The 14,286-nt window shown below is 36.3% G+C and overlaps 1 protein-coding gene across 1 annotated transcript; it reads left to right on the forward strand.

Annotated features, from left to right (window-relative positions):
• Positions 1 to 6,111: 6,111 nt before the first annotated feature.
• Positions 6,112 to 12,762, forward strand: LOC120356632 (the record flags this gene model as incomplete). The annotated part of the gene is made up of 3 exons (XM_039445588.1): positions 6,112 to 6,530; positions 8,826 to 8,916; positions 12,490 to 12,762. Coding segments are annotated over exons 1-3 (616 nt in total), but the record flags the coding sequence as incomplete, so codon positions are not given.
• Positions 12,763 to 14,286: the final 1,524 nt, after the last annotated feature.

Here is a 14,286-nt window from a genome sequence, read left to right on the forward strand (position 1 = left end):
CATCAAGTGATTGGGATAAATGAATTACATGAATAATACCACTTATGTTTGAAGCTGCCAAATTAGGTGTTTTTCACAATACAAGGAGCATTGTTGTCAGGTGTACCTGGAAGTCTGTATGAGATAGAGTGCTCTACCTGACCTCAGATTGTAGAGCACAAAAATACCCCCAGAGAGATTTTGGAATTATACATCTAAATGGTACAATCCGAAGATTGTTGATCAAAGTCAAAATTAATCAAAATTGATTTACTCTTAAAATTTCACTCATTTTTGAAAACTCATAACTCAGTACTCATGGAGATAGATAGATCCGAAGATCTAATTTTATTCAGAATTTCATATTCTAGAAAAAAAGGCAAGAGAAAATTTTTCTGTCCAATTACGAGATTTGCAGAAATATCTGAAACCTGGAAATGGCTGAAAACAAGGTTTTTGGGCCATCCTGTATCTAGCACAAGGAATTTTGCATGGAGAAATTGGTTCTGGACGTCTCTTATGTACCAAATTAGTATATTAAGAAATCAGAACTACAATAAATTGCAAGCACACCCCTTTTTTATGTCTATATTGATGGACTATTATGCTTTTCCTTCTCAGCAATGGCCATTGACTTATAAGTTTCAAAACACGAGCAATGTCATTCTCAAGGAACAGTGAGGTACGGCTCTCCTATTTTCTATAACTAGAAAATAGTAACACTTGTTCATGTAAGTAGAATAAAAATGGGAATTCTGGCACACCTTGGGTTGTGCCAGAATCCCCCTTATCATTTTCATATAGGTAAAAATCACCTTGCTATGCTTTCAAGGAAGGCTGTTTCAATGACCCCCACTCTACCTCCCCCTGTCAATGACCAATGGCCACGCCCACCAGTCTTTATCAGCATCCCTTCCTGTTCCAACAAGTTTGTATGACATCATCCCTCAACTATCTTCTATAAATACTGCAGCATTGATCTGCATTCGTTCAGTTCGATAATGTCAACGGGCAGTAAACATGGATACTTCTAAAGTGTTTAATGTACCTACACTCTGTGGTAATAAAATCAAGCCTACCAATGAGCGGTTTGGTTTGTGGCTTCTAACAGAAAACCGTACAATGACAACCTTGTGACAGACATTGGAATATCGATTACACTGCTGAGAAAATCACTGCTGTTGTTGTAGGATGACTCAAATCTTGCGCCTATTACAGAACCTTTTGTGACATTAATGCTGTGAAAATCTGTGCTTTAGATGATTGTGAGGCAATGACAAAGACTTTTTGAACTAAAAAGGATATATGTGGCACATTCAACTTATATTCAGAGGCAATTCTCTAATATGGTGTCAGCTAAACTAGAGTCAAAGCAAAGCTGCCTTACCTATGGACAGTGGAAGTGATATGTGTCGAAAGATTCTACAAGTGCTTGGCAAGATAATACAACGAGGTGAAACAAAAATACCAGGAACCATTGGGCATACCCTACAAAGTGGAGCTTGCAGACCTACCAACTGCTACAAAGTGGAGCTCGCAGATGTACCATTGCTACTTGATGGAAGAGCTACCGAGACTATTGAAGCAGCTGAGGAGGAACACTTCTATCTACTAGACCTGGACATAACATAGGACTTTGCTGGGATATTCAATAAGAATGGATGTGTGACTTTCTAACTACAAATCATGTTTTCTGCTTCCAAGGAGAATATAGAAGAATACTAAATGTGATAGTGGATAACAACAAAACTGTTGGGATTGATTGTTTGACTTGGGTTAATAGTAATGTGAGGGTGAAAATTTATAATAAGTTTGTATGTCAATCACAAGCCCTGGTGGAACAAGCAGTTGGGTAACCATATTGTAAACTTTATTGCCTGTCCAGATATAAGATTATGGAAACTTTTACCTCTGATGCAGCCAAAATGCATGGTATACACGTTTGGAATCTACATCTATAACTACAGTTTAGCAATAGAGACAACAGCAAAAACATTGACCCTTCAGGATAGCTTGTACTTTTGAATAATAGTAAAATAATTCCGAAATGCTCCCAATTTATTCTGTGTCCTTGACTATCATGGATTAGTATAAATTTTGTGAAAGCACGAATGCAGCACTTAGCAGAGCTGGGGAGAAATAAGTAAGACATTGAAGTGGAATTTTAACATCAGACCTCAGCCCCTCTCTCAGCCAAAATGCTATAGCATTTGTACTGTCTCTCAAAGATCATGCAACAATAGGTATTTGATTTCTACATCAACTCAGTTTTTATGACACCACAATAAAGGAAATGTGACCAGACAAATTTCCTGCAGGTTGCTGTATTTTTTTACGATCCCCCGGTGGCATCAATGAACAATGTTGGTACAGTAGAACATCGATAGTTTGGATGTCAAAATCTGGACAGTCAATCATCCGGATTCTGGTCTCTGGCAAGAAATAAAATTTTTGTACCTTCTGTCCTCGGTGCTAAGCTCCTTACTTAAGAGCGGGCGACAGGAGAATGGCGCGAAGTGACGAGAAAGGGAGTGGTCGTCGAAGTGGAGGTCTACCTACCAATAATTGAATAATGTATATGCCATTTTAACAGCTTTATTTCTTGAATAGTGCGTGCTGACCATTTTTTTAACGTAATTTTGATAATCGATAATTGATAATCCGGATGAGGTCTGGTCCCAATTAACCCAGATTATTGATGTTCTACTGAACTTGTGTTTTTGGCAGTAAAAGTTGTATAGTCGGAGCTGACCAGTAGTGAACAAAAAAATTTGTCCATGCCAACATCCTTTATGGAATTCTTGTAAGGTTGCTATACTTATTAACTGGATGGATTTAAATATTGTCATAATGTATTTTTTGTAACCACCTGACTCTTAGCCCTACCCAGGTTTTTCCATCATGGCACCATCGAAGCACTACCAATGCTATCATTTGAGACTTGTATCTCCTTGGAGGCCGAGATCTACTGGGTGAGGCCAAATTCACTGTGAAGTTAGCCCTACCCAAGTTTTTCCATCATAACTCTGAACAGGTCAAGTACCACGATGGGGATTGGTGCTCCGCCAAAACTAACAGAGCACTAACCAATGATACCATTTAGGACCTTGTATCTTCTTGGGGGCTGAAATCTGCTGGATGAGCCCAAATTCACTGTGAAGTTAGCCCTACCCAAGGTTTTTTTCATCATAACTCCTGAATATACAAGCACTAACGATGGGGATTGGTGCTCCTGCCAGCACTAATGAAGCACTAACCAATGATACCATTAAGGACCGTATTTTACTTGGGGCCGAGAACTGACTGATGAGGCAAATTCACTGTGAAGCTAGCCCTACCCAGGTTTTTTCATCATAACTCCTGAACGGGACAAGCACTAACAATGGGAATTTGGCTCCTGCCAGCACTTCACTACGAAGCACTAACCAATGATACCATTCACGACCTTGTATCTTACTTGGGGCCGAGATCTGACAGACCTTATTCTTAGCACTTAACAGAACACATCGGTCATTTTGACCGATGCGAATTTTTGTGCCCTCATATTGGCCCTATGATTAATGTAGGCGCTTCCCGCTCGCAATACCTTCCTCCACTCTTTGCCAGCACGCTACGGAATATTAGTTAGTTTAGCCTGAGCTTGCATGGTGCGTGTGTTCTGTTGTTTTTCGGGCGGTCATATTTACCGGGTGTGTACTGGAACGTTATCCTAGTGTCGGTCAAGTTGACCGTATGTGTTCGGTAATGTAGACTGTGGGAACTTCTATTCGTCTTATGCGTTATTATAACTGTCATCTATCACTTATTATTCATCATAATTGTTTCATTGTATTCATCGTTGTTATTCATATTTGGTTCTTCCTTATACATATTTCTCAAATAAAATGAGCCGACCTGGGACAAGTAAATCCACAAATAGTGTCTTTGACAGTTGGTGATCCATCTTTTGAAGACCAAGTTCGTAGATTATTAGATGAAGATATGGATGACCCAAATGATTCTGATGAAGAAGATTCCAGTTTGGATGACTCAGATGCTGACTCCGACTATGTGATGCATGAGAGTGGTGGGAAGATGAATCAAGTAGTTCAGAGGATGAAGAATTGCTGGATGAGGTCGTGGGTGAGTCAAATGTAGTAGTGAATGCTGTTGCTCCAGATACTCCCCTACCACAATATTTATGGAAAGGATGAGAAAAAACTGAACAGGGCCCTCCAAATGCTTGGAAAAGCACTCATCCAACAGAAAACAAACAGACAAAGCGGCACCCATATCAGAGATTTTCAACAAAGTCATAGGGAATAGTCAGGCTGTGTATCGCATACCTTCAGCATATATTACAATTGATGAAATGCTTGTTCCATTTCGAGGTCGCTGCTCTTTTAGGATGTATATGCCTAAGAAACCAAAAAAATATGGCATAAAGGTAATGTGCCTTGCCGATGCTAAGAATTCTTACCTGTGCAATGCATACATTTACACAGGAAAAGGCAGTGACGGAATCGGATTGACAGAAACAGAAAAAAATCTCAGTATTCCTACTTGATCAGTGCTTCGTTTGTGTAAAACTATCGAGGGGAGCAATAGAAACATTACGGCAGACAATTGGTTTTCTTCTATAGAGTGTGTGGATGAGCTTACCAAAAGGAAACTTACATACGTTGGTACATTGAAGAAGGATAAACGATGCATACCTAATGAATTTTTCCAACAACAATCGCCTAACCGTATCTACCCTATATGGTTTCAGAAATGATACAACTCTTATCTTTTGTGCCTAAAAAGAACAGAGCAGTTTGGTGTTTTGTCAAGCATGCATCACACAATAGAAACGAATGAAGAGAAAAGAAAACCTGAGATTATTTGTTTCTACAATGGCACTAAAGACAGTGTTGACCTCCTTGACATGAAATGTGCCATATATTCATCAAGTAGAAAGACCAGAAGGTGGCCACTCGTTATCTTCTACAGGCTTGTGAACATTGCCAGTGTCAATTCTTTCATTGTGTTTATGTGTTACACCCAAGAAACAAATGTGACTCGCTTTGCCTCATCAAGAGCCTTGCAAAAGAGTTGATTTCCCCTCATCTTCAAAAGAGGATCACAGAAGTGGCTAATCTTCCAAGGGATTTGAAACAAGAAATAAACAAGATACTAGGAAATGAACCTGATGCTCCACAGCGGGTAGGCGTGCCTGAGGACCGTCTACAGAAGAGGAAGACTTGTGAGAAGTGTCCTGCAGGAAGCAACCGCAAAACACAACATAAATGTATCAAGTGCAGTCTGGCGATATGCGGACAGTATGCAGTCAGCGAACAGTATGCACAGACAGTGCACCCAATTGCATCTAAGAAATATTCATGAATATTCAAGTAAAACGTTTTTTTGTTCATTTACTTGATGTATTGTATTTTTCAACACCTTTACTTACTTTTAAAATGTACAAAGTTGAAAAAACACTTCCAATTAACAACATGGTCAAAATGACCGACTGTGTACTTTAACGTAACATGTGTTCTGGTAAGTGTTAACATAGCTTTCATTAATAGTGAGTATCACAATAGATTTTGGAGATTATAATAAACAAGTTCAAACCAGTTAAGGTGAAAAGCGAACACGAAATAAAGAACTTTGGACCAAGGCAGCAAAAAAAATAGCCAGAAATAGTGCTGCTGCAAAAGAAGTCCTTGTAGTTACATGTGCGCATAAAAATGAAAAGATTTCTCAATGTGATGTTTCAACACTAGATGATGATGATATAAAGGTAAGATTTCATCATAATCTTCTATATCTTAATTAACTTCCTTATTTATCTGATTGAAATAATTAATTACATCTTTTTTGTCAACTAAAGAGTCATATTTTAGCTTGTTTTGATTTTGTTATTTACTTAGCATTCATTGGCTACTCTTGGCCTCCAGATTCATCAAGATTAGAAATATATTTGATTAAGCAAAAGAAATATGAATCACACTACAGTATTGAGTCCAGTTATTAAGATCATGATATATTTATATTGAGAGTAGCCTACAACATTTTTATTATTGATATCTAGGTACCCTACAACAAAATATTTCATTTTCCAGTCAATAGGCTAATCTTTTACACTTATTTTATCGAACTGAAATAAATTTGACTTACAACTAGAATGTTAGTTCTTTAAATTCAGTTTAATTCACAATATTGTTATAAATCTGTAAACAAATTTACTTACATCCTACTAGTATAGAAAAAAAGCTTATCCACTCAGTTTATCATTACTCTATTTTCTTGCATTATTTCAGAACATTTTTGGGCAAATGACTGTTGTTCAAATAAATAAAACATTTCGTTTATTTACAGGGTTCTTCAAGGCTGTCCATGAGAACAAGACGAAGATTGACCAGGATAACAACTTGCTGAAATTCATCCATACAGCTGAACCAAAACAAAAACGACCAAGGGAAAACGATCATCCGCCAAAAACAAGAGTTGTGAATCAATATTTTATTCGAAGAATGACGGGAGATCTTGTAAGAGTATGTGCAACTTCTTTTAGATCCATAACCCAGGTAGGTCGATTTAGACTACAATCACTAGCAAAACATTGCTTTGAGAATGGAACTTCTCGGAAGGAAAATCGTGGGGACTCTCGTATAAAAGATGAAGATATATATCCATCACTTCATGCATCAAAAATCATATTCAAACATTCAAGTGTCGTGATTCCCACTATAGTAGGGGAAAAAGTATTCGTTCATACCTGCCACCTGAACTGTCTGTTAAAAAAATGTGGAGACTCTGGAAACGCGAAATGAATGAGCAAAATAAGCCTGTTTGTTCATATTCAAAATACTACCATGTTTTTGTCACAAATTTCAATATTGGGTTTGGTAATCCTCGTGCTGATGTATGTTCTTTCTGTGAATTAATTGAAAGTAAAATACAGTGTACTACAGATCCTAGTAAAAAGCAGGAACTCATCACCAAACATCGCGTTCACAAACTTCGAGCACTTAAGTTCTATCAGCTCCTTAGAGAAGAAAATCCGAATATTATTAAAATAGTATTTGACATGCAGCAGAATCAGCCCCTTCCTAAACTGAGTGTAACAGAAGTCTATTATTCACGCCAGATTTGGCTGTACAATCTGACCATTGTGATACATGATGGTGATCAAATTGAACTCATTTAAGGACTGTGTCCAAGAACATGAATATAAAATTAAAATCACCATATTACTAAATTAAATATGTTCTTATTTCTACTATCAATTTCATTAGGCCATCATTTTCAGAGTCAAATTTAAAAACTCCCTAAGGCTCCATGTAAGAAACTGTTTTGTTTTGGATTATGCTTTTGACAGTGAAAAAAATTAAAGAATTTTATTTAAATTTTTATATTTAATAAAAATATTAAAAAAGACGGGCGTGGCAATGGGAGAGACAAAGATACAGTCATTAGATATGTTAGATAGTCATTAAATAAAATCAGAAATATGGAAACTGAATCCAGCTTCGACAGACATTTATTGTGATAATCAAGTGGACACTATCAGTGGTCTATCCACATAGACCAGAGGTTTGAAGGAGTGAGCCTTCATTGCCAGAAATTACGATGTGGTGAAAAAACAGGAACATGAATTCAAACATGGCTTTATTCAAAAAAGAAATCATCCCTATCTTATAAAACACACTGTATTCAATGTTAAACAAAATCCAGAGAAATACTGTACTTCTTTTCTTTGCAACTGTTAATTAAACCTTGGCGTATGATTTCAGATTTGAAAGGTGACCAGTGCACATATACAGAGGCTCTCAATGCATGTCAGGATCAACTCGAAGATGCATTAGAATGCCACAAAAATACAAGATGTGAGGGATGCTAGAGAAGATATAGAAAATCTTATAAGATATATGACTAAAAAGAACGAAAATGCAGATCAGTCTCAAAATCAGTCTCAAAAATTACGAAGTGGATGAGGCAGCCGAAGCTATGGAAAAGTTTCGAAACATGGCTAAACTAAATGATAATCTGAGCTTAGGAGAAATGACTGCATCTTTGAAGTAACTGAGAAACTCGAAAGCCCAGATGACACTGACAAAATAGACCAATTTGTTTCTGGTGTAGGTAGTACTGGGAAATCACACCTAGTTCGAACATTGCAGAAATGTGTGAAAGAGAAACTGAGTAAAGATGTTGTCATTTGTACGCCAACTGGTATATCGGCATACAACATTGGTGGTCTAACTGTGTACCGGCTGCTCCAACTTGGAGTGGAAAAAGAAGATATACCACCTTACAAGAAGGTCACTGATCATGTGTTGAAAGTTATGAGAGCAAAATTTAAATAATGTGGTATTGTTGATTATTGATGAAGTGTCGATGATATCAAATATAATGCTACATTACATAAATCAAAGATTGTGTGAAGTGTCTGATATACAGTGCACAATAATGATGGTTGGTTTGGAAGATTACGTGTATTATTTTTTGGAGATTAGCTGCAATAACCTCCAGTGAGGAGGTAAATAAGTTCCTTTAAGATTTGAAAGAAATTTACTATGTTGTACAATAAACACAAAAAAATTTTTTCACAGAACTTTTAGAAAATTTAATTTCGAAGAGAAAGATGTAGAATAAGTCTATAATAATAGACAAACGCAACCTTGAAAAAATAATCCTTATTTACATACAAAACGCATGAAAAATAGGCAAAATCTGTTAAGCTCTCTAAAACTATGATTTGATCCGAATATTACAAGCTCATAAGGAATAGGCCTGTATAAATACTCAATTTGTCCATGTTTTTCTTAAAATGAATTTTCTCATATTCTATAATTTAAAAAGATGTGTTACTGTTTCAGGCTGCAGACACAATACCTCGGGACAAACTAATTCTTGCAAAAAATGTGAAAAGTGGGAAAGCTGGTGACTCCCAATTCACCAAAAACTTATGTTCATAGTTGTGGGACCCAGAAATTCTTAAAAATAGGAGTGTAACTGGACGAAAATCCAACGTCCACAAAGATTCAGAGGCGAAAGCAATGCTGAATCCTCACAAAATGGATAGTCTAGAAGTAAGTGTTATTTAGTCACATAGTTAGAGACACCTTTTAACTTACATTAATCTTAGCAGTGGATGAAGATATAGAACCATATTTACTGAACAAGCGTTAACAAGTTCTCACTTTCAACTTACTAGAGGTCAAATTCGTTTTCTGTTTGTTTGCATGTTCTACAATCACTTTAGAAAGAATTGATCAATCAGCTTCAAATGTTGAACAGTATTCTTCAAACCTTTTTACAGGCCAAGTTCTTTGGAGAACAAAATTCACATTCCTTTTCAAGGATATAAAATAAAATTAAATATGCATTAGAAGAAAATTTGTTTTGATTTATTATTTTGTCAGCTGAAGTTAAATAGCATGTTATTTCTATGATCATTTCATTCATTTAAAAAATTAATGTAATTCAGACTCAATGCTGTCCATCTGTGGGTTTGCTTGTTTGTGAGAATCATGTGAACAGCTCAATATTTTTCTTTTCAAAGGATAATTGGACAACAGGTTTCATTAGGAGTCTTTATTCGAATTGAAGAACACTTGTAATTCAATTTTGTGCAAGTGCATTTATAATTTCTAAATGATTCTTTTTATTCACTCGCTCTTTTTGTGTATTGTTATCATAATATTTTTGTGTGAGGAAATGAAATCTTTCAATGGATGTACTCAAACTATTGATATTATCTGTTTCTTTAAGCATACAGGTTTACTATTTTATAAGAAAGTTTTGAAATAAAATTTTAAAACAATTTTTCAATTGCAAAAAGTGTTCTGTGCGTGGTCATATATACATTCATATAGTACTTTCTTTTTTCTGTTTGGCTAAATTTGAACATAGATAAAAATATAATCTGAGTACCTTTTTTAATTATTTCGTCACGACATGTTTTTGCTACTAATGCATTAGTTTTTATTTATTTTCAATCACTTGAAAATGGCATCAGTAGCCAAAACATGTCTTGACGAAATAATTTAAAAAGGGTACTCAGATTTATATTCATACAGTATGTATGGGAAGACTTTCTTTCTATTTTTCTGTGAGAGTATTCATTATTAGCCAAATTTCTCAACAAAATTTTCTATAGGGTTTTCAAAATCTTTCTTAGAAGAGCTTAAGCTGCAGATTTTAAAATCAGAATGATATAGCTTATGAGCGAGTTCTTCAGCGCAGGGGGCTCACTAGTTAACATACTTTGTATGTTAATGGTTGTACACTACCTGGTAGGAAAGAAGTCCGTTGGGCTGCAGCCAATATAACGAGGAGCAATGCGTCGACAAGAGTACAGTACCCTCTCACGGTCATAACTCAGGCATCAACTTTCTAAAAGCCACTCAAGGCTACATTACAGGGATCTTTTTCCAATCCTGGTGGAAATGAACTTTTAATAATGAGCTTCAATTTCGATTAAAATTCAAGCACTGTGTTAGAGCGAGAAGCAATTTGGCAACCACATGGGCTGTGCATTAGTATATTCAAGATGAAGTTCAACGGCAGGCTCAACCTCAAACAGACTTCTCTGCTTCCAGGTAGTTTAGTTGCATTATACACACCACTGTTATTACTTTCCTTTCACGAGAGGGAGAGTCATGCATATTTAAATAAATTTTTAGGTTATTAAATAAATTTGCTAGTAGATTAAGTCATGAAATAAAATCCTCATTTTCTAATTTCTTAAGATTTCAATAACCTACTTTGAACTGTTATTTGTTCTAGAAATGTTTAAACGCCGGATCCTCAAAGAAAATCCAAATACTACGAAAAGTGAGATTGAATTAAGGTGCAGTAGCATTGATCAATATGTTGCTCAAAAATTGCTACTTTGAACTGGAAGAGTTTGAAGTCTCCTGGAGCACCACAAGATAAGGACCTTTCTTCCTAAATAAATAAATAATAATATATTGTCGGCTTACAAGAAAAAGTGACCAAGTCCAATTTTTTCAAAAATGTTTTTTTTTTGACCGAATGATTCAAAATTCTCAACTGCTGGTCTGGAAGAAACGACTGTCCAGAAATAATAGTAAATTAATAATCGGCCACAAACAGTTTTACCTGAAGCAGTAAGGAGAGTGCAACCTCCAACATTTTTTTTCAGAATTATTTTTTGCTCCTATAATATAGTTGAAATTCCCGCTTCAAAATGACACCAGATTTATTCTTGTAATTCATCTGGAAATATTGAAAAAAATCATTTTAAGACAACTCTGCATACACAGAAAGCTCTTATATATTGATACTAGAGAATTTTATTGCTTCAAAAGTATTCTTTTCAATACAATTTTCAATTATTTACTCATCCATTTCACAGCTGAATTTAGTTTTGGTTGGTAGCATTGGTTATCAGCTGTTGTTCTGTTCATGTTCAAGTTTGTGAGGTGGGTGATGATACTGTGTTGTTTTCTCTTCGACAATGCTCAATAATTTCAATGCGTTTTTGTACATAGTACGACTTTTCTGTAAATAATTATTCATAAATTTTGTGTAAATTTTTCGTGTAATTCGTGTAGTTTCAATTATGAACAAGAAGAGGATTGGTTCAAAAAGATCTGTGTATAAAAAAAGAAATCCATTGGTGTACCTTCAGCCTCAAGAGTGACACCCAACCAATCTAAAAGTTCAAACCCTCCAGCTCAAAAACAAAGTGAGAGACAATTTCACCTATTACAGTAATAAGAATGAAAGCTTAGAATATGAAGTAGTTGATGTGAATAATTTTGTAAATATGTTCTCCAAGTGTCTGTGTGTAAATTTTGTCACAAGCAGCTTCAGTTTGCAAAAAAAAGTATAGCTGACTTGCAACCCAATTCACAATTTCGTGCACCAGTTGTGAAAAAAGTGATAGATCTTTCATGAACAGTGAACAAGTAAGTGTAAATAGTTCAGGGGACCAAAAGAAACTTTATGATGTAAATATTAGGTTAGTGCATGGACTTAGAGCTATTGGAAAGGGCTACACAGCAGCTCAAGTTTTGTGTGGAATCATGAACCTCCATCCAGCTCCATCTAAATTTCCATGTATGAGCATGTTTTAGGGGAATTTCTCAAAATTATGTAAATTATCAATGGAAATGCAGTGAATGAGGTAGTAGAAGTGAATGAAGGAATGAGAGATCTGTGTTGTAGGAGTGGAGGGTCATGGCAGAAGAGGGGTCATGTGAGTCTGAATGGGATTGTGTCTGTGACCTCAGCTGACACAGGAAAGTTTTGGACATCCACCCAATGTCTAAATATTGCAAATGTCAAAATGAAAATAGGAATGAGCACACTGAACATTGCTCAGCAAATTACATTGGGACAAGTGGTGGAATGGAGGTGGAAGGAGCAAAAATAATTTTGCCAGGTCAGTTCCACAATATAATGTAAGATATGTAGATTATTTGGGAGATGGAGATTCGAATGCATATAAAGCAGTATGTGAAGCCACGCCTTATGGTGCAGATGTTGTAATTCAAAAACCGGAATGTGTAGGGCACGTGCAGAAGCGAATGGGAGCACTTCTTCGTGATTTGAAAAATAGAAAATGTGGCCAAAAGTTGAGTGATGGTAAACCTCTAACAGGTAAGGGTCGCCTGACTGATATGGCTATGAAGAAACTGCAGATATTTTATGGACTGGCCATCAGGAGAAACACCAACAGCCTAGAAGCCATGCAGGCAGCAGTTTGGACAGTATACTTCCACATCAAATCTTCCAACAAGAAGCCAACACATCAACTTTGCTTCAAGGGCAACAACACTTGGTGTAAATTTCTGGCTGCATCAAGGAATAAGGACCTGTATGACCATGAAAAACATTTTCATCTACCTGAAGCAATAATGAATGATGGTCTGGCCAGAGAACTTGAATTGTAGCGCCAGAATGCCAGACTGTAGTTCTGCCAATAGCAGGCTTGTGTTTGCGCTGGGGCAGACCGTCCTGCTGCTTGGCATTGTGGATGTTTTTGTGAGTCCTGTCTGTCTTGTATTGTCGGCCCATTTTTTTTTGCAAGACCAAATTTGTGTTTGTCTGTCATGTAATTTTCGATCGGAAATTTCTTGTAAATTGTTTGAGTGTTGTGTGTGTGAATTATGAATATAACAGCGTAAATAGTATTGAATTGAATTAATTTGAATCGGATTTGAATTTATAAAGAATCCAGTTTGAGCTTTGTTCGAAACACAGTGCATAACCTGCAAGTTGAACGCAGAATCAATGAAAAGGCAGCCCGTAAGCAAGAACCTGTCTATTCCCAGATTTCGTCCCACCCTGAACCTGACCAAAACCCCCAATAAAGGCTTTGAAGGGCAAGTAGTCAAGATGGGAATATTGGAATTTGGTGAGTTTTTGCTCTTTTTTAGTTTTCATTAATGCAGAGTTTAACTGTACAAATAACCTGGCTCAAATTGAAGATTAAATTTTGCCCCTTGTTTGTATTTGATTATTTAAATAGTAAATTACAGTCCTCTGGTAGCTCTAGCCTGAGCTTTGTTCAGAACATTTTATGATCCTGCCGAGCCGGGATAGGAGCAAGGCCACACCCATGTTTGGGTACACTGTTCCTGTAATATCTTACTACTAAAATGATCCAAATCATAGCATTGGATTCAAAGTATAACGTCTCCCATGTTTACATATTCAATTCGGGGACCAAGCTTTGCTCTGGAGTACAAAAGCATAAAAATCTGATGTGGTGCACTCACACAACTTTCCTTGCCGTTATGAAAATTGATCACTGACGCTAGTGTTCACATGCATTTCAAGTCTACTATTCTAAGATCTGAGCCAGCTGGTGACAGGACAATAGCGCTGCAGACACACAAAGTCTGCTATCTCTTCATAGTGGATGATTTAACAGTTGCCAACAGTTTGCAGTTGAATAATCTTATTTTCTCGACTTTCGGGCTTATTTTCAATTCTAGGTGAAAATGTTACTGATCATTAATTGTAGAGATTTTCATGCTCAATCTTTTCCACTTGAAATTTTTTGTTTAAATTGTATCTGAAGCCTGATAATTGGGAATCTAAAATCAAACTTTGCATAGATGGGGCGAAGCTCCTGAAACTTTTACAGATATGGGACTTGTGACAGTTAATAGAGCTTATTGATGACTTTTTTAGGTATGAATTTGATCAAAATCGTTGAAGCCGTTTTCGAGAAAATCGCGAAAAACCCTCGTTCTGACAACATTGCATTTGATCAAATTCTTCAAGTCGGATCCTTATTGTGTAAGGACCTCAAGTTCCAAATTTCAAGTCATTCCTTTCAATTGGGAGATGAGATATCGT

The sequence above is a fragment of the Nilaparvata lugens genome, unplaced genomic scaffold (assembly GCF_014356525.2).
Source record: "Nilaparvata lugens isolate BPH unplaced genomic scaffold, ASM1435652v1 scaffold7342, whole genome shotgun sequence".
Lineage (NCBI taxonomy): Eukaryota > Metazoa > Arthropoda > Insecta > Hemiptera > Delphacidae > Nilaparvata > Nilaparvata lugens.